Genomic DNA, 24,603 nt, shown 5'->3' with positions numbered 1-24,603 from the left:
TCTTGAGTACATGCCTAGGAGTGGAACTGACACTATGTTTAATCCTTTCAAGAACTACCAAAGCAGTTGCATTCTCACCAGCAGTATATGAGGGTTCTAATTTCTCCATACAATTCCAATACTTGTTATTGTCTGTCCTTTTGATATGGCCATCTCTGTGGGTGTGAAGTCCTATCTCACTGTGGTTTTGACTCATATTTCTCTAACAGCTAATGATATTAAGCATCTTTCCATGTGCCTGTTGACCATTTGTATATCTGTTTTAGAGAAATGTCTATTCTGATAGTTTCCCCAGCTTTTAATTGAGTTGCTTTATTATTATTGAATCGTAAGAATTCTTTATATATTCTGGAGACAAGTCCCTTATCATTTATATGATCTGAAAATATTTTCTCCTACTCTATGAGTTGTCTTTTTACTTTCTTAAAGTTATCATTTGTAGCACAGAAGTTTTAAATTTTGATATAGTTCAATTTATCTTTTTTTTTCTTTTCTTTTGTTGCTTATGCATCTGGTGTCATATCTAAGAAACCACTGCCAAATCCAAGGACACAAAGATCTACACCTACATTTTCATCTAAGAGTTTTATAGTTTTAGCTATTACATTAGATCTATGATCCAGCTTGAGTTACTTTTTGTATATGGTTTGAGGTAAGGGTCTAACTTCATTTTCTTTTCCTGGTGTCCAAGCACCATTTGCTGAAAAGACTATTCTTTTCCCCACTGAACTGTCTTGGCATCCTTGTTGAAAATCAATTGACCATAAGTGTAAGAGTTCCTTTCTGGACTCTCAATTCAATCCCATTAATATATATGTCTATTCTTTTTTTTTTTAATGTGTGGCACACTTTTATATTTTCTATTCTCTTCTTTCTTTTTAAATTTAATTTTTATTTTATATTGGAGTATACTTGATTTACAATACTGTGTTAGTTTCCAGTATACAGCAAAGTGATTCAATTATATGTATATATACACCTCTATTCTTTTTCAGATTCTTTTCCCATATAAGTCACTACAGAATATTGACTAGAGTTCCCTGTGTTATACAGTAGGTCCTTGTCAATTATCTATATTATATATAGTAGTGTGTATATGTTAATCCCAAATTCCTATATGTATATGTCTAATCTTATGCCAGTACTACACGGTCTTGATTACTGCAGCTGTAATACTGAATTTCGAAATCTCCTTGAACTTTGTTCTTTTTCAGGATTGTTATGGGTATCTGGGTCTCTTGCAATTCCATATGAATTTTAGTATCTGTTTGTTAATTTCTACAGAAAAAGCAGGCTAGGATTTTGATAGGGACTATGTTGAATGTGTAGATCAATTTGAGGAGTATTGCCATGCTATATACATTTTCTAACATCCTTCAAGTTATGTATATTTACATAACTACAATTATACTATACATACTACTATACTTGATCAGTGTTTAAAATTTTTTTTATTAAGATATGCCTCATACATTTTTAAGTCATTAAATTTTCTTGGCCTTGAAGCCACAAATCCAAGAATCTGGAACATTATTTTTCATCCGAAGAGTAAGCAACACAAATAAATTATTTTTCATTTTACCTCCTAAGACTAAATGTTGAAAATGAAATTTACAAAGTAAGATTACTTTGGACCAGGAAAGCAGAAGACCTGGTGTGTAAGTCCTTGGCTTCTAACATTGTCTTTGGGAATTTTTTTTTTTTGCGGTACGTGGGCCTCTCACTGTTGTGGCCTCTCCTGTTGCGGAGCACAGGCTATGGACACGCAGGCTCAGCAGCCATGGCTCACGGGCCCAGCTGCTCCGCGGCATGTGGGATCCCCCCAGACTGGGGCACGAACCCGCGTCCCCTGCATCGGCAGGCGGACTCTCAACAACTGCGCCACCAGGGAAGCCCTTGGGGAATGTTTTTATCCACTCCATTCTTTTCAAGAACCACACAGGGCAAGAAGAGAATTTAAGGTAGCAACCAGCAACAACTGGTAAACCTACCAATAAGCAAATAAATTTAAGGAAAAAGTATAATTCTATATATATATTAAGCACATTTAAAAGGTTAAATTCACTTGGCTTTGGAGCATCAAGTTCTCTTTATCCTGTTGTGGTATAGCCATCAGGATCAGTTGGGAGGGCTCCTTAGTGTGAATGGACCATCTTGACACATTTCATTGACTTCTGAAACAATACGGTAGCTTATCTTCTAATATGTGAATCCTGTTGGCAGGGGAGCCTCTGGGATAGCAGCAAAAGAATCACGAGCCTGTCTATAAATACTCTACAGGAAGAAAGTATGGTCTTTTTGTAAGCATTGATTTATATTCGCTTTTGTGTATGGAAACACTTTTGCTTACCTTAGGAACATAAATAAAATTAAATGTAAATAATATCTTTAAATATTAGAATAAAATTCACCTGAGTAAAGTATTCATTATTTGAAAAAATATTTCTTATATTTTTGAGTTTCATTATGACTCATAGGCTTTTTACAGTCTTAACTTATAATATTATCTTTTCTTTTTTTATGTTCAAATGGTCACAATTTAGCCAGTTGGAGCCACTGTAAGCTGCCTCTTGTGTCCTTTTGAGGGAGCCTCTGAATTTTCAAAACATCCTTGCTTGCTATCTGGCAGTTACTGCTGCCTGCCTCCCTCCTATCTACCCCAGTTCTACTCTTACGCCTCCAATCTGTACTTTATCTGCCTAAGTATAATCTGCCTAAGAAAATCAGGTATCCTTTCAAGAAGTCCTGGTTTCTTTTAGTGGAACACAATATTAGAGACAAAAGTCTGTGGGCTAGAGGTGCATTTCAAGATTGGCTTTATGGACTGACATTGTTCTTAGGCCATTTTAGTCAACAGAACTAGAAAATATATATGTAAAGACATTAATTTTTACTGTTCTTTTCCAGCTGAATTTTAACATTAAGGCATACCTACTTTAATTTTAAACCCCTTATCTAAATTATAACTGCATTCCTTTTTGTAACATGATAAACCATACAACTATTACTTTAGCTGAAAATCTTGTTTAAAAATGGTATAATTATTGGTTCTGTCAATAACAACTTATTAATGTTAAAACTTAGCATAAAAGTATTTACAGAATAACAAGGTTAAGTATTGCAATTGCCTTTGTATAATTTGACTACATTCTACTCCAATTAATGAACAGTCAAATTATCTTGTTTGGGGTTACTTGTAATTTTTTTAATTGTTTTGTTGTTAAATATACAGTTATCTGATGTATTCTCTATTCTAATTCTTTAATTTTAATTTGAGATTGTTGATGTTTTAACTGACAATTCTTTCTTGGTAGCAGCATTACAATACTAGAGTTTAAGTGAAGGCTGTTTTTTATTAGTATACTTTATCAGATGGATGAAAAATATAAGCAGTTTGATCTGTCAGTGTCAAGAATTTTATTTGATTAACCTAATGACTCATGTGGTTATGTGCATAACCTTTCTATACAAGGTTATGCATGTACTACAAACCTTTCTTTTTTATACAAGTTCTTTCTGGTAAACCCAGTTTTGTATGTGCAAGAAATTTAGAAAATTCCAGTCATTTAAATTTCTATGCAAGATTTTATATATTTGCATACATTAAAATATAATGCTTGGGCTTCCCTGGTGGCGCAGTGGTTGGGAGTCCACCTGCTGATGCAGGGGACACAGGTTCGTGCCCCAGTCCGGGAAGATCCCACATGCTGCAGAGTGGCTGGGCCCGTGAGCCATAGCCGCTGAACCTGCGCGTCCGGAACCTGTGCTCCGCAACAGGAGAGGCCACAACAGTGAGAGGCCCGCGTACCGCAAAAAAAAATATATATATAGGGCTTCCCTGGTGGCGCAGTGGTTGAGAGTCTGCCTGCCAATGCAGGGGACATGGGTTTGTGCCCCGGTCCGGGAAGATACCACATGCCGCGGAGCGGCTAGGCCCGTGAGCCATGGCCGCTGAGCCTGCGCGTCCGGAGCCTGTGCTCCGCAACGGGAGAGGCCACAACAGTGAGAGGCCCACGAACCACAAAAACAAACAAACAAAAACAAACAAACAAACAAATATATATATAATGCTTGTAAACTAGTTGGTAATATTTTGTTTCTTGGTTTAGGCACTGGTTACACAGGAGCATTAACTATAAAAATTCATTAAGCCATACATTGTGATGGTGCACTTTATTCTACATATATTATATATTTAAAATCTCATTTTTGTAACTGTTTTGCATTATAGTTACTAGACATTAACACAAAGATTTTAAAAAATCATTTTTAAAGAACCAGAATTTATAAAATTTAATTTTATCAATAGATGTTATTTTCATTTTAGTTAGCAGAGCTAACTGAAGACATATATAAACCAAGAGTTATATTTACATCTCATTATGCCATAACTTTTATCACTTTAAAGAAAAAGTTAATATAAAATTTCTTAAATTTAAGATTATGAATCTGAAAATAGAACTCATAAGATTTTTTTCTTCTACCAAAGAGTTAGGAGTGGTTTGATTCCCCTATGACAGCTAAGAAACTATGGTTTATGTGCCCAAAGATATTGTAAATTTTTTTTAATTAAAAAATATGATTTTTAGGTTTAGTTACTCATTTTAAGCTATAAATAATGGTTTTAACACATGTAAATTAACTGGCTTATTTTATTTGCTCAAGAAACTGCATAAAAAACCACTCCAAGAAAACTTAGTGCTCTGTTATCTGTGCAAATATACTGTACACTAATCAAGTTTTGAAAATGATATTGGGAAGTCTCAAGTTCTTAAAAATGCACCATTAAGCACCAATTAAAATATCTAATTTTGGGCTTTCCTGGTGGCGCAGTGGTTGAGAGTCTGCCTGCCGATGCAGGGGACACGGGTTCGTGCCCCGGTCCGAGATGATCCCGCGTGCTGCGGAGTGGCTGGGCCCGTGAGCCATGGCCACTGAGCCTGCGCGTCCGGAGCCTGTGCTCCGCAACGGGAGAGGCCACAACAGTGAGAGGCCTGCGTACCGCAAAAAAAAAAAAAAAAAAAAATCTAATTTCATGAATATATCTAACTGAATAAAACTTCAATTGGTAATAGGTGTGAAAAAAAATTTCTTCTACAACATCTATTTAAAAGAATGGAAATATATAAATGTATTTTTTGTAAACATCCCGAAGGCTACACCTTTATCTGTTTCTGGAGAGATTTCCTAATCAGTAAAGCTAAAATGCATTAAGTGTTTTAACTAACAATTTTTTCCAGAAAAACCTTACTCTCAAAAAAGGGGTGGGGGGAGAGTTTTTATACTCCTAAAAATTGACAGCATACCAAAAATTACAATAAAACGTAATGACAGTAATAAAATGCTAACATTAAAAAGCTTATTTAGAAACACACCTAGTTCCTTTGAGACTAAAATTTTAAAAAAGGAAAAAACATGTCACCCTAAATCTTGGCCAAAGAACCAATAGTTTCTAAGCCGAATAAAGAGGAAAACTAAACCACTCCCACTTCGTCTTTGGTTTAAAAAAAAAGGGGGGGAAGTTGATTTCTTTTAAAAGATATATAACCTCAAATTTGGGAGCTTTAATATGAAAAATCTTTACTTCAAAGGGTAATAAAATATAGGGTAATAATAACAGTAGGTAATTTTAATATATCTTTGGGAAGTTCTTTATTTAATGTAACAATTTAAAATTTCAGAAGAATATTGGTCAATTTTAGGTCTTTTTAAAAATTTTACTTTTAAAAAAGTATTTTTATGTGTTTTACTTGTATGGTGATTGTGTAGTTATCACAGAATACAAAACTGGAAAGCAAATAGGGCACATCCAAATCTATGCAGAATTTGGGTTTTTGCACTTGAGGTCCATATAGCTAAACTTTTCAAGAACTGTATTGAACAACACATAAATAAAATGTGAATATGGGATTTCACTTGAAATGTGTTACAAACCAAACACTTGGTATCTTAAAAACTGGTTATTATAAAACCTATACAATACTGTAAAGTCACAAGGACCAACAGAATTCTTCCATTAAAATGTTCTATGTAGAGTCTTTACCTTTTATAGTCCTCTGATAATACTTAATATGAATTGTATTTTACTTTGACATTAACTTGGTTATAATTACTGACATTCTTAATTATGAACCTGCAAACTAAAACAATTTTAGATTAATAGCATAGGTATTTATCTAAAGTTTTGGGTTTTTTTTTTTTTTTTTTTATTGCGGTACGCGGGCCTCTCACTGTTGTGGCCTCTCCCGTTGCAGAGCACAGGCTCCGGACACGCAGGCTCAGCGGCCATGGTTCACGGGGCCAGCCACTCCATGGCATGTGGGATCCTCCTGGACCGGGGCACAAACCCGTGTCCCCTGCATCGGCAGGCGGACTCTCAACCACTGTGCCACCAGGGAAGACCCTATCTAAAGATTTTTAAAAGAAAAAAATTTGAGGTTTGGCATCAAACTGATTTTAAAGTAAAAAGAATGTTGCTAGTAAAATAATGTACACTGGTTAATTGCCTATAATAATTAAAAATTAAAGGACAATTTTAGATAAACTCTCAAAATACTGAATTTATTTACAGTCTCTCTAAATTATTTAGAGTACTATGAATCACTACTCAGATAAAATTCTATCTAAACAACTTAAATGGATATCTGATAGTCAATTAAGACTTCTCTCTCCTTTCCAACAACTAGTGCCTTATACACAAACTGGAAAATAATATAGACAAAAGCACTGTAAACTTAATTCCAACATATTTTGACCAAAATTAAAAATAAAAACAGGGGTTTCCCTGGTGGCGCAGTGGTTGAAAGTCCACCTACCAATGCAGGGGACACAGGTTTGTGCCCCGGTCCGGGAAGATCCCACATGCCACAGAGCAGCTAGGCCTGTAAGCCATGGCCGCTAGCCTGTGCATCCGGAGCCTGTGCTCCGCAATGGGAGAGGCCACAACAGTGAGAGGCCCGCGCACCAGAAAAAATAAAAATAAAAAATAAAATAAAAACAGGTCATCACATAATTCCCATGCATGTCCTACTTAGGTACTCTTATTTACTTGTAAAACACACTGCCTCTTCCATAAGCCCCAAATAAAATGTTTTAAAACAATATATCTGGACTTCCACTTCCAAAAAGATAGAAAACATGTATTTTTCCCCGTATCCTTACTACTAACCACAGTTAAAACCCCTGAACATTATATGTAAGACAAGCAAGAGATGAGAAGACTTGGAAAGGTGGAGAGAGGAAGAGAGACCAACTAGGGACTTCAGAAACTGAGTAATGACACAGCAGTGAATTCCCTGGGTTTTCTTTTTGCCACATATACCCTAGACTGGGGACTGGAGATGCTGGCAATCCAGAAACACCAATGGACACAGACAAAAACAGCTCCAAGAAAAGACTGCTCTCTGCATAGCCAAAGGACCAGGAAAAGAATAGCTGAGCAAGACAGAAAAATTTTTAAGAAGCCGAAACCACAGAAAACATTGCAATCCTACTCCTCCACCAGCAAAGGCTGAGTGGAGAACATAGACTTTCACCCTCATCAAGCTTCACTGAGCTGCCCTGACCCCTCTGCCCTTATCCCACAGAAATGCCACTGCAAGTGTGAATACCTCTTCTCTTCAAGTAGAGAAGACTAAGCAAAGAGCTAGGACTTTCTTCTCCACCCTGTGGTAACAAAGCAACACTCCCTATCTACCACTGAAGTGGTGTCAGAGGTCTATTTAAATCTGTAGCAGAAGAGCTAAAGAGATGTAAGAGATGATACAGATGTTTGAATTATCTGACAGGGATTTAGAAGCAGCCATCATAAAAATGCTTCAACAAGCAATTATGCACATGTTTGAAACAAATGAAAATTAGAAAGTCTTAGCAAATAAATAGAGAATCTCAGCAAAGAAATAAAATATATAAGGATGAATTCAGTTTTAGAACTGAACAACACAATAACTGAAATGAAAAACTCAATGGGTAGGCTCAACAGCAGAAAGAGGAAAGAAGCAGTGAAGTGGAAGACAGAACAATAGCAATTACCCAATCTGAATAACAGAGAGAAAATTTAAAAAAAAAATTGAACAGAGCCTCAGGGTCTTGTGAGACTGCAATGAAAAGATCTAACATTCATGTCATCTGAGCCTTGAGAGGAAAAAAGAAAAAGGCTAAGTCTGAAAAAGCATTCAAAGACATAATAATGGCTGAAAATTTCCCAAATTTGGCAAAAGACATGAATTTACAGATTCAAGAAGCTGAGTGAATCTCAAACAGAATAAACCCAAAAAAATCCATGTCAAGACATATCATGGTCAAACTTCTGAAAACTCTAAAGAAAAAGAAAAAAATCTTGAAAGAAGCAAGTTAAATGACAATTTGAATTCTCATGAGAAATCATGAAGGTCAGAAGGAAATGGCATAATATTTCTCAAGTGTTAAAAGGAAAAGGACTGTCAACCTAGGAATTCTTTATCAAGGGAAAATGTCCTTCAGGAATGAAAGGATAATCAAGACCTCTCTGATGAAGGAAAATTAAGATAAGTTGTGGCCAGAAGACGTATCCTAAAAGAATGACTAAATGAAGCTCATTAAACAGAAAGGAAATGATAAAAGAAGGAATCCTGAACGTTGAAAAGGAAGAAAGAATAACGGAAGGAGGAAAAATATGGGTAAATTCAGTGAGCTTTTCTTTTCCTCTTGAGTTTTCCAAATTAAGTTTGAAAGTTGAAGCAAAAACTATAATACTATCTGATGTGGTTCTCAATGTATGTAAAAGAAATATATATGACAATTATATTATGAATCGGAGAGGGTAAAAGAACATAAAGGGAGGTAAGGTTTCTACATTTCACTGAAACTGGTAAAATGCTGATACCAATAGATTGTGATGTTATGTATACATAATGTAATACCTAGGCAGTACAAAGAAACACACTCAAAAACACTACAAGTCAAGATGGAATTCTAAAAAAACTATATCTCTCAATATAAGATGGCTGCTATCTGATCATGTGCTTAAAATGCAATTTATGTTTTAGTAAAAAACTAAGGCCTTAAAGCCCAATAATATTGTTAATTTAAATTTAAAAATTGGTATAACATTAAATACCTGGTAAGTTAAAAGTAGTAGCAAAATGTTCCATATAACAGGGGAAACCTAGTAGCTCAGTAAAGAAGGAAAGATCAATTTTTAAACTTTTCACATAATGACAAAAAAAGTTAAAGTTCAATGGAATATGTCTGGTCAGTGTGCTTTAAGAACTTATATGTTTTTACTTTGCCCTTGGCCTGTAATCTTGATACAGCAACTGGTGATTGCACCCAAAATTTAACCAAAATCATGGATGCTCATCTTTTAAAAGATTCACATATAACTAGGATTTTTATTACCACAAGAGTCAAAAGCAGAATGGCTTTATCAATAAAGAATTCATGTATATAAAGCTTAACATACACCCACACACTGAATCATTTATAGGTGGGCCAGACTCTGGCTGAATGTCTTAACTTCGGAGAACAAATTGCTTGTATTTTCCATCCATGTCATGAAATGGGCTCACAAAGAATAGACTTCCCATACTCTACAGAAGTGTTGAAAGTAAGAATTAATACCTGAAAGCTGTCATCATGTAAGAACCGCCAGCTAGAATGGATACAAAAACAAGACCCATATATATGCTGTCTACAAGAGACCCACTTCAGACCTAGAGACACATACAGACTGAAAGTAAGGGGATGGAAAAAGATATTCCATGCAAATGGAAACCAAAAGAGGGCTGGAGTAGCAATTCTCATATAAGACAAAATAGACTTTAAAATAAAGACTATTAGAAGAGACAAAGAAGGACTCTACATAATGATCAAGGGATCGATCCAAGAAGAAGATATAACAATTGTAAATATTTATGCACCCAACATAGGAGCACCTCAGTACATAAGGCAAATACTAACAGCCATAAAAGGGGAAATCGACAGTAACACACTCATAGTAGGGGACTTTAACACCACAATTTCACCAATGGACAGATCATCCAAAATGAAAATAAATAAGGAAACACAAGCTTTAAATGATACATTAAACAAGATGGACTTAATTGATATTTACAGGACATTCCATCCAAAACCAACAGAATACACATTTTTCTCAAGTGCTCATGGAACATTCTCCAGGATAGATCATATCTTGGGTCACAAATCAAGCCTTGGTAATTTTAAGAAAATCGAAATTGTATCAAGTATCTTTTCTGACCACAATGCTATGAGACTAGATATCAATTACAGGAAAAGATCTGTAAAAAATACAAACACATGGAGGCTAAACAATACACCACTTAATAATGAAGTGATCACTGAAGGAATCAAAGAGGAAATAAAAACATACCTAGAAACAAATGACAATGGAGACACGATGACCCAAAACCTATGGGATGCAGCAAAAAAAGTTCTAAGAGGGAAGTTTATAGCAATACAATCCTACCTTAAGAAACAGGAAACATCTCGAATAAACAACCTAACCTTGCACCTAAAGCAGTTAGAGAAAGAAGAACCAAAAAACTCCAAAGTTAGCAGAAGGAAAGAAATCATAAAGATCAGATCAGAAATAAATGAAAAAGAAATGAAGGAAATGATAGCAAAGATCAATAAAACTAAAAGCTGTTTCTTTGAGAAGATAAACAAAATTGATAAACCATTAGCCAGACTCATCAAGAAAAAAAGGGAGAAGACTCAAATCAATAGAATTAGAAATGAAAAAGGAGAAGTAACAACTGACACTGCAGAAATACAAAAGATCATGAGAGATTACTACAAGCAACTCTATGCCAATAAAATGGACAACCTGGAAGAAATGGACAAATTCTTAGAAATGCACAACCTGCCAAGACTGAATCAGGAAGAAATAGAAAATATGAACAGACCAATCACAAGCACAGAAATTGAAACTGTGATTAAAAGTCTTGCAACAAACGAAAGCCCAGGACCAGATGGCTTCACAGGCGAATTCTATCAAACATTTAGAGAAGAGCTAACACCCATCCTTCTCAAACTCTTCCAAAATATAGCAGAGGGAGGAACACTCCCAAACTCATTCTACGAGGCCACCATCACCCTGATACCAAAACCAGACAAGGATGTCACAAAGAAAGAAAACTACAGGCCAATATCACTGATGAACATAGATGCAAAAATCCTCAACAAAATACTAGCAAACAGAATCCAACAGCACATTAAAAGGATCATACACCATGATCAAGTGGGGTTTATTCTAGGAATGCAAGGATTCTTCAATATACGTAAATCAATCAATGTGATACACCATATTAATAAATTGAAGGAGAAAAACCATATGATCATTTCAATAGATGCAGAGAAAGCTTTCGACAAAATTCAACACCCATTTATGATAAAAACCCTGCAGAAAGTAGGCATAGAGGGAACTTTCCTCAACATAATAAAGGCCATATATGACAAACCCACAGCCAACATCGTCCTCAATGGTGAAAAACTGAAACCATTTCCACTAAGATCAGGAACAAGACAAGGCTACCCACTCTCACCACTCTTATTCAACATAGTTTTGGAAGTTTTAGCCACAGCAATCAGAGAAGAAAAGGAAATAAAAGGAATCCAAATCGGAAAAGAAGAAGTAAAGCTGTCACTGTTTGCAGTTGACATGATACTATGCATAGAGAATCCTAAAGATGCTACCAGAAAACTACTAGAGCTAATCAATGAATTTGGTAAAGTAGCAGGATACAAAATTAATGCACAGAAATCTCTGGCATTCCTATACACTAATGATGAAAAATCTGAAAGTGAAATCAAGAAAACACTCCCATTTACCACTGCAACAAAAAGAATAAAATATCTAGGAATAAACCTACCTAAGGAGACAAAAGACCTGTATGCAGAAAATTATAGGACACTGATGAAAGAAATTAAAGATGATACAAATAGATGGAGAGATATACCATGCTCCTGGATTGGAAGAATGAACAATGTGAAAATGACTCTACTACCCAAAGCAATCTACAGATTCAATGCAATCCCTATCAAACTACCACTGGCATTTTTCACAGAACTAGAACAAAAAATTTCAAAATTTGTATGGAAACACAAAAGACCCCGAATAGCCAAAGCAATCTTGAGAACGAAAAAAGGAGCTGGAGGAATCAGGCTCCCTGACTTCAGACTATACTACAAAGCTACAGTAATCAAGACAGTGTGGTACTGGCACAAAAACAGAAAGATAGATCAGTGGAACAGGATAGAAAGCGCAGAGATAAACCCACTCACATATGGTCACCTTATCTTTGATAAAGGAAGCAGGAATGTACAGTGGAGAAAGGACAGCCTCTTCAATAAGTGGTGCTGGGAAAACTGGACAGCTACATGTAAAAGTATGAGATTAGAACACTCCCTAACACCATACACAAAAATAAGCTCAAAATGGATTAAAGACCTAAATGTAAGGCCAGAAACTATCAAACTCTTAGAGGAAAACATGGGCAGAACACTCTATGACATAAATCACAGCAAGATCCTTTTGGACCTACTTCCTAGAGAAATGGAAATAGAAACAAAAATAAACAAATGGGGCCTAATGAAACTTCAAAGCTTCTGCACAGCAAAGGAAACCATAAACAAGACCAAAAGACAACCCTCAGAATGGGAGAAAATATTTGCAAATGAAGCAACTAACAAAGGATTAATCTCCAAAATTTACAAGCAGCTCATGCAGCTCAATAGCAAAAAAACAAACAACCCAATCCAACAATGGGCAGAAGACCTATATAGGCATTTCTCCAAAGAAGATATACAGACTGCCAACAAACACATGAAGAATGCTCAACATCATTAATCATTAGAGAAATGCAAATCAAAACTACAGTGAGATATCATCTCACACCAGTCAGAATGGCCATCATCAAAAAATCTAGAAACAATAAATGCTGGAGAGGGTGTGGAAAAAAGGGAACACTCTTGCACTGCTGGTGGGAATGTGAATTGGTACAGCCACTATGGAGAACAGTATGGAGGTTCCTTAAAAAACTACAAATAGAACTACCATATGACCCAGCAATCCCACTACTAGGCATATACCCTGAGAAAACCATAATTCAAAAAGAGTCATGTACCAAAATGTTCATTGCAGCTCTATTCACAATAGCCTGGAGATGGAAACAACCTAAGTGTCCATCATCAGATGAATGGATAAAGAAGATGTGGCACATATATACAATGGAATATTACTCAGCCATAAAAAGAAACGAAACTGAGCTATTTGTAATGAGGTGGATGGACCTAGAGTCTGTCATACAGAGTGAAGTAAGTCAGAAAGAGAAAGACAAATACCATATGCTAACACATATATATGGAATCTAAGAAAAAAAATGTGATGAAGACCCTAGGGGTAAGACGGGAATAAAGACACAGACCTAACAGAGAATGGACTTGAGGATATGGGGAGGGGGAAGGGTAAGCTGTGACAAAGTGAGAGAGTGGCATGGACATATATACACTACCAAACGTAAAATAGATAGCTAGTGGGAAGCAGCCGCATAGCACAGGGAGATCAGCTCGGTGCTTTGTGACCACCTGGATGGGTGGGATAGGGAGGGTGGGAGGGAAGGAAAAAAAAAAAGAGGGTTCAGGACTCCCCTAAAGGAGACTTAGCAAGGAGAGATGCTCTCCCACTGGCCCTGAAGAATCAAAAAACCACATTGAACTGCCTATGGAGTGGGCTGGTCTCTAGGAGTTGAGGGCCTCAGTCCTACAACTGTAAGGAACAGAAATCTGCCATTGTGAGTGTGCTTGAAAGGAGGGGACCCTGAGCTCCAGATGAGTCCACAGCCTGGCCAACACCTTGATTGCAACCTTGTGAGCAGAGGACCAACCCATTTAGGCTGTGCCTGGACTCCTGACCGACAGAAACTGAGACATGATAAATGTGTGTTGTTTAAAAAAAAAAAAAAAAAAAAGAACTGCCAGCTAAAACACCAATACCTTCAAATTAAAATGAACTTGAATAACTGAGCTGAAGTACTTCCAACTCAAATCAAAGTTGTAATAACTATGCTTCATTAGTGGTGTGTACTCAAAAAATGATCACAAAAAGAAACATTGCATCTTGTTATTCTTCCAGCAGTTTTCCTATAATTTGTTAACTCAAATTTTAATTTTTGCTGGCAAGTAAAACAAACAAGTAATTATGTTTATATTAATTAAATGTCCTTGTTAAAGAAATGTAACGTTAGGGTTGGGGATAGGGGCAATAGGGAGAGAGGCTGGTAAAAGGGTACAAACTTTCAGTTATAAGAAAAATAGGGCTTCCCTGGTGGCACAGCAGTAGAGAGTCCGCTTGCCGATGCAGGGGACACGGGTTCGTGCCCCGGTCCAGGAAGATCCCACATGCCGTGGAGCGGCTGGGCCCATGAGCCATGGCCGTGGAGCCTGCGCGTCCATAGCCTGTGCTCCGCAACAGGAGAGGCCACAACAGTGAGAGGCCCAAGTACCGCAAAAAAAAAAAAAAAAAAGAAAGAAAAGAAAAAGCCTGAGGATTTAATGTATAATATGGTGACAATAGTTGATGATACACACAAAAATGTAAAGATGTGAGGTGATATGGGTTAATTAACTCAATGGTGGGAATTCTTTCACAACATATACATATGTCAAATCATCACATTGTACACTTTAAATGTATTATAATTTTATTAGTCAATTATGCCTCAATGAAGCTGAAAAAAAAAGAAGAAATATAACTTTATGGCTTTGCACTTCTTGGTATTTATGTTTTTGGGTAGTGTCTTTCTTCCCCCACTGAATACAGGCTCTCGCTATGTGATCGTCTTGGCCTGTTATAGGACATTAGCAAATCTGACACTGCATAGGCTTTATAAGAGCTTGTGTACAGGGGGCTTATAAAGCTCCCTCTTGGAAGCAAGTTGCCATGGTATAAAGACACTTGGGCTAGACTACTCAAAGATGAGAAGTCATGTAGAGAAAGACCCTGGAATATGAGCAGCCATGTTGGATGTTCTCATCCAAGTTGAGCTTCCTCAACTCCACCATATGAAGCAGAACTGCCCAGCTGTGTCCAGACAACCCATAGAATCGTGAGAAGTAATAAAATTTGGGGGTGGTCTTTTATGCTGCGACAGATAACCAAAACAGCTTCACTAAATTATATTTTGAAAAAGGAATACAAATTTAGTTTAGGTTAAGAGTTAAAAATCAGAAAGTTATCTTATGAGTAATGTTAAAATTTAATCAGAACCAAAACAAATTCATGACCTTGAAATATATCTCTTCTGGTTCTGTTGAGTAAAGTAACCTAAATAATAATATCACCCAGCATCCCAGGTACTTTGGTCTCTAATACCATGTTCTACTTTGTCTCCTCAAAAGGATGGCTAATCCCATTCAGAACACAGAATATACAAAGTGGTCTTTGTACAACTGGTTAATGTCAGAAAACAAGAAGTCTTTAAAAATACATGAGATCCTATCAAAAGAACACAGAAGACAGCTCAGAAGAACAGAAAAATGAACTTTTTCCCCATAAAATATTAATAGACAGGCTAATGAAACTACTATACCTCCAAAGGCCACCCTCTGGACATTTGCATTAGAAGACATACTCCTCATTATCTAAAACATTAATGAAGTGTGTCATGACATTCCGTTCACAGGTTTGAAAGACTCTCCCAACTGCCATGGCCTTGGGCCTTGAAACAGTGAAAAGTGAACTTGCAGCACCAGAGCCAAGCGAATTTTACCTTTTTAATGTTCTTGAAATAAAAGGAATCTGCTTTTCGTTCCAATTTTTCCTTTTCAATTCCATCAATTGCCAATAGATTTGAATAATTATTGCCTTACTACTACTTCCCTTGCCTTCTGTGGTCCATTAGGACAAAAGCCTTCCTAAAGACAAAAAAGACTCACATATTGAGCCTTCTTTTAGCACTAACCTAGAGAACCAAGTTAAGAGTTTTTGTTACCCTAGCTTAAAACAATCCTCTATCATTACCTCTACTCTTGCTGATTTATCCAAAGAGATGACTAGGAAAAAACAAGTTATTTATGAGATACCAAAAAAAAAAGGCCCTAAAACTAATATTTCACATTCTTGCGTTTATAGCTTAAGGCCCATGACTATCTAGTGACTTAAAATTATAAAAGGCAGATTATATAATTTATTTTAATAGTAGTTAATAGTACTTAAATATATAACTATTATGGGTTTTTTTTGTCTTTCTGCTTACTTTTTTTTCATTATTAGTTTCTGCTTTATAACAAAGTGAATCAGTCATACATATACATCTGTTCCCACATCCCTTCCCTCTTGCGTCTCCCTCCCTCCCACCCTCCCTATCCCACCCCTCCAGGCGGTCACAAAGCACAGAGCTGATCTCCCTGTGCTATGCGGCTGCTTCCCCCTAGCTATCTAACTTACGTTTGGTACTGTATATATGTCCATGCCACTCTCTCACTTTGTCACAGCTTACCCTTCCCCCTCCCCATATCCTCAAGTCCATTCTCTGTTAGGTCTGTGTCTTTATTCCTGTTTTACCCCTAGGTTCTTCATGACATTTTTTTTCTTAAATTCCATATATATGTGTTAGCATAGGGTATTTGTCTTTCTCTTTCTGACTTACTTCACTCTGTATGACAGACTCTAGGTCTATCCACCTCATTACAAATAGCTCAGTTTCGTTTCTTTTTATGGCTGAGTAATATTCCATTGTATATATGTGCCACATCTTCTTTATCCATTCATCTGATGATGGACACTTAGGTTGTTTCCATCTCCAGGCTATTGTGAATAGAGCTGCAATGAACATTTTGGTACATGACTCTTTTTGAATTATGGTTTTCTCAGGGTATATGCCTAGTAGTGGGATTGCTGGGTCATATGGTAGTTCTATTTGTAGTTTTTTAAGGAACCTCCATACTGTTCTCCATAGTGGCTGTACCAATTCACATTCCCACCAGCAGTGCAAGAGTGTTCCCTTTTTTCCACACCCTCTCCAGCATTTATTGTTTCTAGATTTTTTGATGATGGCCATTCTGACTGGTGTGAGATGATATCTCATTGTAGTTTTGATTTGCATTTCTCTAATGATTAATGATGTTGAGCATTCTTTCATGTGTTTGTTGGCAGTCTGTATATCTTCTTTGGAGAAATGCCTATTTAAGTCTTCTGCCCATTTTTGGATTGGGTTGTTTGTTTTTTTGCTATTGAGCTGCATGAGCTGTTTATAAATTTTGGAGATTAATCCTTTGTCAGTTGCTTCATTTGCAAATATTTTCTCCCATTCTGAGGGTTGTCTTTTGGTCTTGTTTATGGTTTCCTTTGCTGTGCAAAAGCTTTGAAGTTTCATTAGGTCCCATTTGTTTATCTTTGTTTTTATTTCCATTTCTCTAGGAGGTGGGTCCAAAAGGATCTTGCTGTGATTTATGTCATAGAGTGTTCTGCCCATGTTTTCCTCTAAGAGTTTGATAGTTTCTGGCCTTACATTTAGGTCTTTAATCCATTTTGAGCTTATTTTTGTGTATGGTGTTAGGGAATGATCTAATCTCATACTTTTGCATGTACCTGTCCAGTTTTCCCAGCACCACTTATTGAAGAGGCTGTCCTTTCTCCACTGTACATTCCTGCTTCCTTTATCAAAGATAAGTTGACCATATGTGCATGGGTTTATCTCTGGGCTTTCTATCCTGTTCCACTGATCTATCTTTCTGTTTTTGTGCCAGTACCACACTGTCTTGATTACTGTAGCTTTGTAGTATAGTCTGAAGTCAGGGAGCCTGATTCCTCCAGCTCCGTTTTTCATTCTCAAGATTGCTTTGGCTATTCAGGGTCTTTTGTTTTTCCAAACAAATTGTGAAATTTTTTGTTCTAGTTCTGTGAAAAATGCCAGTGGTAGTTTGATAGGGATTGCATTGAATCTGTAGATTGCTTTGGGTAGTAGAGTCATTTTCACAATATTGATTCTTCCAATCCAGGAGCATGGTATATCTCTCCATCTATTTGTATCATCTTTAATTTCTTTCATCAGTATCTTATAATTTTCTGCATACAGGTCTTTTGTCTCCTTAGGTAGGTTTATTCCTAGATATTTTATTCTTTTTGTTGCAGTGGTAAATGGGAGTGTTTTCTTGATTTCACTTTCAGATTTTTCATCATTAGTGTACAGGAATGCCAGAGATTTCTGTGCATTAATTTTGTATCCTGCTACTTTACCAAATTCATTGATTAGCTCTAGTAGTTTCCAGTCACAGCACTGACTCCTGGCTGCAGCACCAAGAGCCTTTCATCTACTTTTGCGCAGAATGGCTGCTTCCCAAAATGGAACCCAAGATTGAGTGTTCTGTGGTTTCCTTTACTTCTTGGTGTTGACCTAGCACCTCGGCATGGGACAAGACTTCCCTTGTTTTTAAACTTCAATTTCTGTTAAAACTAGTCTGTCAGAAGTTGGCGGAAGAGTAAGACGCGGAGATCACCTTCCTCCCCACAGATACATCAGAAATACATCTACATGTGGAACAACTCCTACGGAACACCTACTGAATGCTGGCAGAAGACCTCAGACATCCCAAAAGGCAAGGAACCCCCCACATACCAGCCCGAGACGCTTGTCTGCTCACCTGCTGGGGAGGGAGGGGCTATTATGTTAATATTACTTTAGAAGTTATACTTTTTTTAAAAAGCAAAAAGTATTCTCTTTAAAAAGAAAAAAAGCAAGTTGTACAATGCAATGCATTAAAGAGGCATGATTTTTTTTTTTTTTTTTTTTTTTTTTGCGGTACGCGGGCCTCCCACCGCCGCGGCCCCTCCCGCCGCGGAGCACAGGCTCCGGACGCGCAGGCCCAGCGGCCATGGCCCACGGGCCCAGCTGCTCCGCGGCATGTGGGACCCCAACCCCGGACCGGGGCACGAACCCGCACCCCCCGCATCGGCAGGCGGACCCCCAACCACTGCACCACCAGGAAAACCCAAGAGGCATGATTTTTAAAACTGAAAAAATACAACTAAAACTAAGGAAAAATCAAATATAAGGAAATTAATTTAATGTATATAAATTTAAGTACATAGTAAAAAGATGTTTATCCAGCATCATCGGGATCTATGTGTATGTAGATGAGTGCAGACTGCTGTACACCCAACTCTCATTTCTATTAAGCTGAATTTAGGTTAAACTGGTACTAGCTAATCTTGGGTTGGGCCTATTAAAAAGGTATGAGTAGTTACAAGAAGTACTGATGTTTTCAACAACTGTAATTACTTAATACATACCTGTGATGTTTGTATAAGATAACCTCAAAACTGTCTTGTATTCTAAAAAAAAATTGTTAAAGATGCACTTTTCATTTTGAAAACCTATATGCCTTTTCTTTGGCATGAGAGAGCATTTTTTTTATATGACTCTCTTAACAACACCGTTGGAATAGTGGACATACAAAATAAAGAATACATAACTGACTTAAATCAAACACAATGATAAGCCTAGTTTCACAGAGAAAGTAGCCATGTTAGCATTGCCCTACATATCCCTTAAGCCCTTCCATGGAAAAGACGTAAAGTACATTTTCTAAGGTATATTCTATGATCTGTGACCTGTATATATTTTTCTTATGTCTTGTATCATCTATATCTTCAACACAAAATCATTCCTTTTTCTGAGAAGTATCTTTTCATTTCCTACAAGCCTTAAGAAAGTTTAGGTTAAGAGGGTACAAAGAAAAAGCACAGGCCATGAAATTATGGAGTTAGGCCACAGACTGTGCTGAGTTGAGTATCCAGGTATTGCTAACCAGCAGTCTCAGAGAGTACTGTGTGACAGAATTAATGTCACTACAACTGAAGTCTGTATATATGTTAGTCAGCTGTGACCTACTGCTCTACAACTACCAAAAGGCAATAGCTGGTGTTAGTAATAATGACCACTAGACCGCAAGAAAAGAATATTATCCTCTTCAGTATGTTCTGTTCCTTTACCGCAAAAAAAAAAATTGTTTACAAAGATTTTTGTTTAAAACAACTATCATAAGGGCTAGTATTGAAAGGGCTAACTTTAGTTATCTAGGGCACTTTATTCAGAACTTTATCCACTACTATTTATGACTTAGGTTATGCTGTGTTTTCACTTTTGAAATCTAATTTTTAACTAAGACCTTCTAAAAAGTCTGAAATACAGCTCTGCATAGCTAGCATGTACTTTAGTACTTTTTTTCACACCTACCGGTTAAATTTTATTTATTTAGATAGTTAAATCAAACCCCAACATTACTAGATGCTACAATGAACTACAGTTAGACTAGATGAACAAGCCTCATGGTCCTATCTGGAATATCAGCTATCAGACACTTAAATAGTTAAACACCTCGAGGTGTCCGTGTGATGTTAATAGTCTCAGCACCCCTGAATATGACCTTATTAGTTTTCAGCCATCGGGGAGGGGCAAGTGGGAAGCTGTAATTCTGCTCAGCTAGGGTTTTGAATCCTGTGCACCCGAGGATGCTCTGTGGAAGTGCATAGGAGGTGAGCGAGCGTCCCAGACAGCTGCCCGCAATCCACACGCTCCCCCCGTTTAACCACAAGGCTCAAACTCTTTCTGTAAAGGGCCAGAGAGCAAATAGTTCAGGCTTTTCAGCCCATCCTGTCTCCGTGACAACTACTGGACCCTGCAGTTAAAAGGCGGGAAAGCAGCCTGGACAATACATAAAAGAATGAGCTGGCTGTGTTCCAGGAGAACTTAACGAACAATGAAATTGGAATTTCGTACTTTTGCGCAAGACACGAAAAGATCACATTTCACATTCACGGCTAAAAATGTGAAAATCATGCCCAGCCAGCCATACCAAAGCCGGCCACCCAGGCCCTCTGGCCGCAGGTGGCCCACCCGGCTTTATCACAGCTGCAGCGAGTCTCCGGTAAACGAGGCCAGGGGAACAAGGACCGTCTCCACCAGGGTGAAGAGGTCACCCCCGCAGCCCCAGGGACCCAGCCCGGCGCAGCCCGGTCACGTTTGGGATCCACTGCCTGGATCACTGCCTGGTCGCGCGCAGGTGGGGTCGGAGTAGGACAGGGACAGACCTCAGTACCAGAGGTAGGGCCCCTGGACAGTGGGGCTGGGGAGGCATGCAGGACCAAGGAAAGGAAGAGCCGGGTCTCGGACGGGCCCTGAAACCCTGGAAGTTCCCCCAGCAGTGTCCCCTGGGGTGGCTGCTATCTCGGGCCGGTCACTCACTCCGATACGCCGGCACGGACGAAGGCCATAGCAACAGCGCAACTAGAAGGACTACGAACTTCATGGGCATCGTCCGCAGCACTCCGCCACGCGTCGGGAACGTCCTGGGGCCGCCAGGCCGGTTACCTCAGGCCGAAACAGGAGGGCGTCGGCGGCCGACGCTCCTACCTCAGGGCCTTGGGCGCCGGGTAACGGTTGCCTCCAGCGCGCAAGCCCAGAAGCGGTGGATGAAGGGATCGCGAACAGCCGTGGCCCCACCCGCTCTTAGCGCCGCGCAGAGGGGCGGGGCCACGGCGCCTCTCCCCTCCCTCGTGCACATGCTTGCTAAGGCTTCGCGGGCCTCCGAAAGTCTTGACACCCCGGGGAATACTGGGGCTTTAAGGGTGTGTGTGGTGGCGTCCGCCCATGCGGGGAAACAGGACTTGTAGCTGTGCCTAAAACAAGGCCTCTGCACAGAAGTAAGTGTCTGATGGAAGAGAGAGATAAATAACCTGGCCATTACAACAGCGTGGAAGTGCCGTAATGGGGAAACACTAGGCACTGTGCAGAACAGAGGAGGGGCCCCCTATTCCAAAGGGCAGGGACGGCGGAGGGCGGAGGTTGCCTAGATGGAGGAAAGCTTGGAGCTCCCCAAGAACTGAAAATAGTTCAGTCTAATTGCAAGGGCAGGGGAGGGGCAGTTGTTGGGGGAGGGGCAGTTGTTGGAGGTGAGGGAGGAGAGCTAGGTAGAAGCATTTAAAGCCGCCTTAAGGGGCTTTTTTCAAAAGATTGCATTACATTTTTTGGAAAAGACAAAACTATAACTGTAGAGAATAGATCAGTGGTCGTCAGGGGTTAGGGATGGGGAAGGGCTTGACTGTAAAGGGATAACATGAGGGATTTGGAGGGAGGGTGATGGATTGTTGTGGTGACCTCAGAATCTATACGTGTGTTAAAAGTCACAGAACTGTAGAATCAATTTTACTGTATGGTAATTTTTTAAATTTACAGACACCCATATCTCTTCCTCAGGAAGCAAGGGGCTTGGATCTTATTCTGAGGCAGTGGGGAGAGACTGCAAGGTTATGAGCTGGGAAAGGTGTAATTCGATTTGCACTTCAGAAAGCTTACTATCCTTGCAGTGTCAAGAGTGGGTTGGAGGGGGAATTCCCTGGTGGTCCCATAGTTAGGACTCAGGGCTTTCACTGCTATTGCCTGGGTTGGATCCCTGGTCAGGGAACTAAGATCCTGCAAGCCATGAAGCATGGCGAAAAACAAAAACAAAAAGAAAGTGGGTTGGAGGGAAGCAAAACTAGAGGCAGGTAACCAAGTTAGGGGCCTGATCCAGTAATCCAGGCACTATTCACTGATACAGTCCTGAGCTCATAGTGACAGAGGACATGGGACATGTGGACTGATTTGAGAGACGTTTAGAGCTAGAATCAACAAGACTGGGAAATTTATTGAAAGTGAGGAATGAGAGACATGAATGTTCATGTCTCTAGCTTGGTCACCTCACATGTGGTGTGAAATGGGGGATACAGGGGTGGCAGGGGTGGAGGAGGAAGGTAAGTTTAGTTTCAACATTGTTCTATTGAGATGGGCTTGGGGCTTCCTACTGGAGTGGCCTGTCCAGTGACCAGATGGACACAGGGCTCTGGAGGTAGCTGAGAATGGAGCTGGAGGTTTAGGAGGCATCAACATTTAGAAGTAGGCATGTATGAGATTGCCTGAGGAGATGTAAGCAGGTAGGTTAGGGGGTCCCAGGAGAAGGAGAACCAGGAATGGCTTCGACATAAGAGAAGCCATTTTGGCCTAAGCCACTTTGTGATCTAAGCCTGGCCACAATGCTTGCCCTTAAACAGGTCTCAGTAATAATGATCTTAAGAAAAGTAAGGGAATGCAGGAACAAAGGAAAAGCAGTCAAGAAATAAATAAATTTTATTCAGGAATAAAACAGAGTCCTAGTTCCTCCTCAAGGGACGTACATGACAATGTGATATAGTCTTTGAGTTCTGCAGGAACTAAGGCCCCTATCCAGGTGGAGGACAGAATGATGATGTTGACCCTCCTAATTTCACTCAACTAAAGCTTGGACTCTGTCGACCTTTGCCCCAATTCTATAGTGAATTTTCCTCTGTTCAAGCCCCTTCATGAATATGCATATACCCTTAGCTTAAAACTTCCCCGGTTTTGGTGTTTGGGGGAGACACCTCCTACCGGGGAGAGATCTCCGGTGTTCTCCTTACTTGCTGCAAGTAATAATAAATACATCCTTCTCCTGATCTTTGGCTTGGTTGTGTCTTTTGGCTCAACACCCACCAAGAGGTGAACCCAGTTTTCAGGTATCAGAAAGTTTTTAGAGTGAGAAGGTGATTAAGCCTAAGACAGATCCCTAGGAAATATGGGCAGGCTAGAAAGAGGAGGACAGACCTGCAAAGGAGACTGAATATGGGGAGAAGAAACCTAGGAGAACATAGAAGCTTCTCAAATGCTTTTGGGAAGTCAAACAAGAGAAGGACTTAGATTTAGCAACAAGATCTTTGGCAGAACAGTTTCAGTGGAGTGGTTTGGGCAGAAGCCAGACCACAGTGAGCTGAGTAATGAGTAAGAGGTGAGGATGCGGTGACAGCTAATACAGACAGCTTTTTCAAGATTGGGGCAGGAGTCTTTATGCGCTCTACCAGTGCTTAATGCAAGTAAGACAGCCTTCTAGACTCAAACAGTTACAACTATTTGGAAAGCAATTTGGAATATGCAACAAAATCCTTAACATAATATAAATACTATTATGTAAATTATATAATACACATTTGGGGTGGGGTGGGGGAGTATGTCCTAAGATAACCATAATGGATCATTTATAATATAATTTAAAAAATAAGAGAATGGTAAATTATATTTGTTGGTTAGAATACTGGGCAACCATTAAAATGATGCTTATAAAGTATATCTAATTTGGGAAAATGTTCAAGTTGTAGTAGATCATATTTGAGGTATTAACTCAGGTCTCACCCTCCCTGGGCTTCCTTGTCCTGTTACCTTTCATTCCACCATTGAGATATTAGTGCACTTGCCTCAGGGAAGACCAGCTAGAATCTCAGAGACTTAAAAGAGGGGCTGATTATTTTTTCAATTCACGGTGGGGTTGAAAGTCAAAGCACTTTTGTAGGAGCTGCTGCTTGGGTAAAAAGTTTTGTTAATTTGTTTTGTTGGTGTTTTAGTGGACATGCTTGGCTTTGGATATCAAAGGTCAAGGAAACCGGACAGCGGGAGAGCAAAAGCCATAGATTGGATGTGGATTCAGGAGATGGAAGGTCTTCTTCCCCCGTGCAGGGTAAAATTTCTGGGAGCAGAGAAGGGAGTTTATAGTTTGCAGACA

The 24,603-nt window shown here is 38.8% G+C and overlaps 1 protein-coding gene across 1 annotated transcript in view; it reads right to left on the bottom strand.

Annotated features, from left to right (window-relative positions):
* The window catches only part of LOC307050131 (NADPH oxidase 5-like), a gene marked incomplete at both ends in the record, with an annotated part of 113,603 nt that extends 92,332 nt beyond the window's left edge, over positions 1-21,271 (bottom strand). Inside the window, 1 exon segment of the mRNA XM_079699947.1 lies at positions 21,243-21,271. Coding sequence (XP_079556073.1) covers positions 21,243-21,271 — 29 coding nt within the window.
* Positions 21,272-24,603: the final 3,332 nt, after the last annotated feature.

The sequence above is a fragment of the Hyperoodon ampullatus genome (genome assembly GCF_949752795.1).
Source record: "Hyperoodon ampullatus genome assembly, chromosome: 3".
NCBI classification, from domain to species: Eukaryota; Metazoa; Chordata; class Mammalia; order Artiodactyla; family Ziphiidae; genus Hyperoodon; species Hyperoodon ampullatus.
This window is presented reverse-complemented; position numbering and strand designations above follow the sequence as displayed.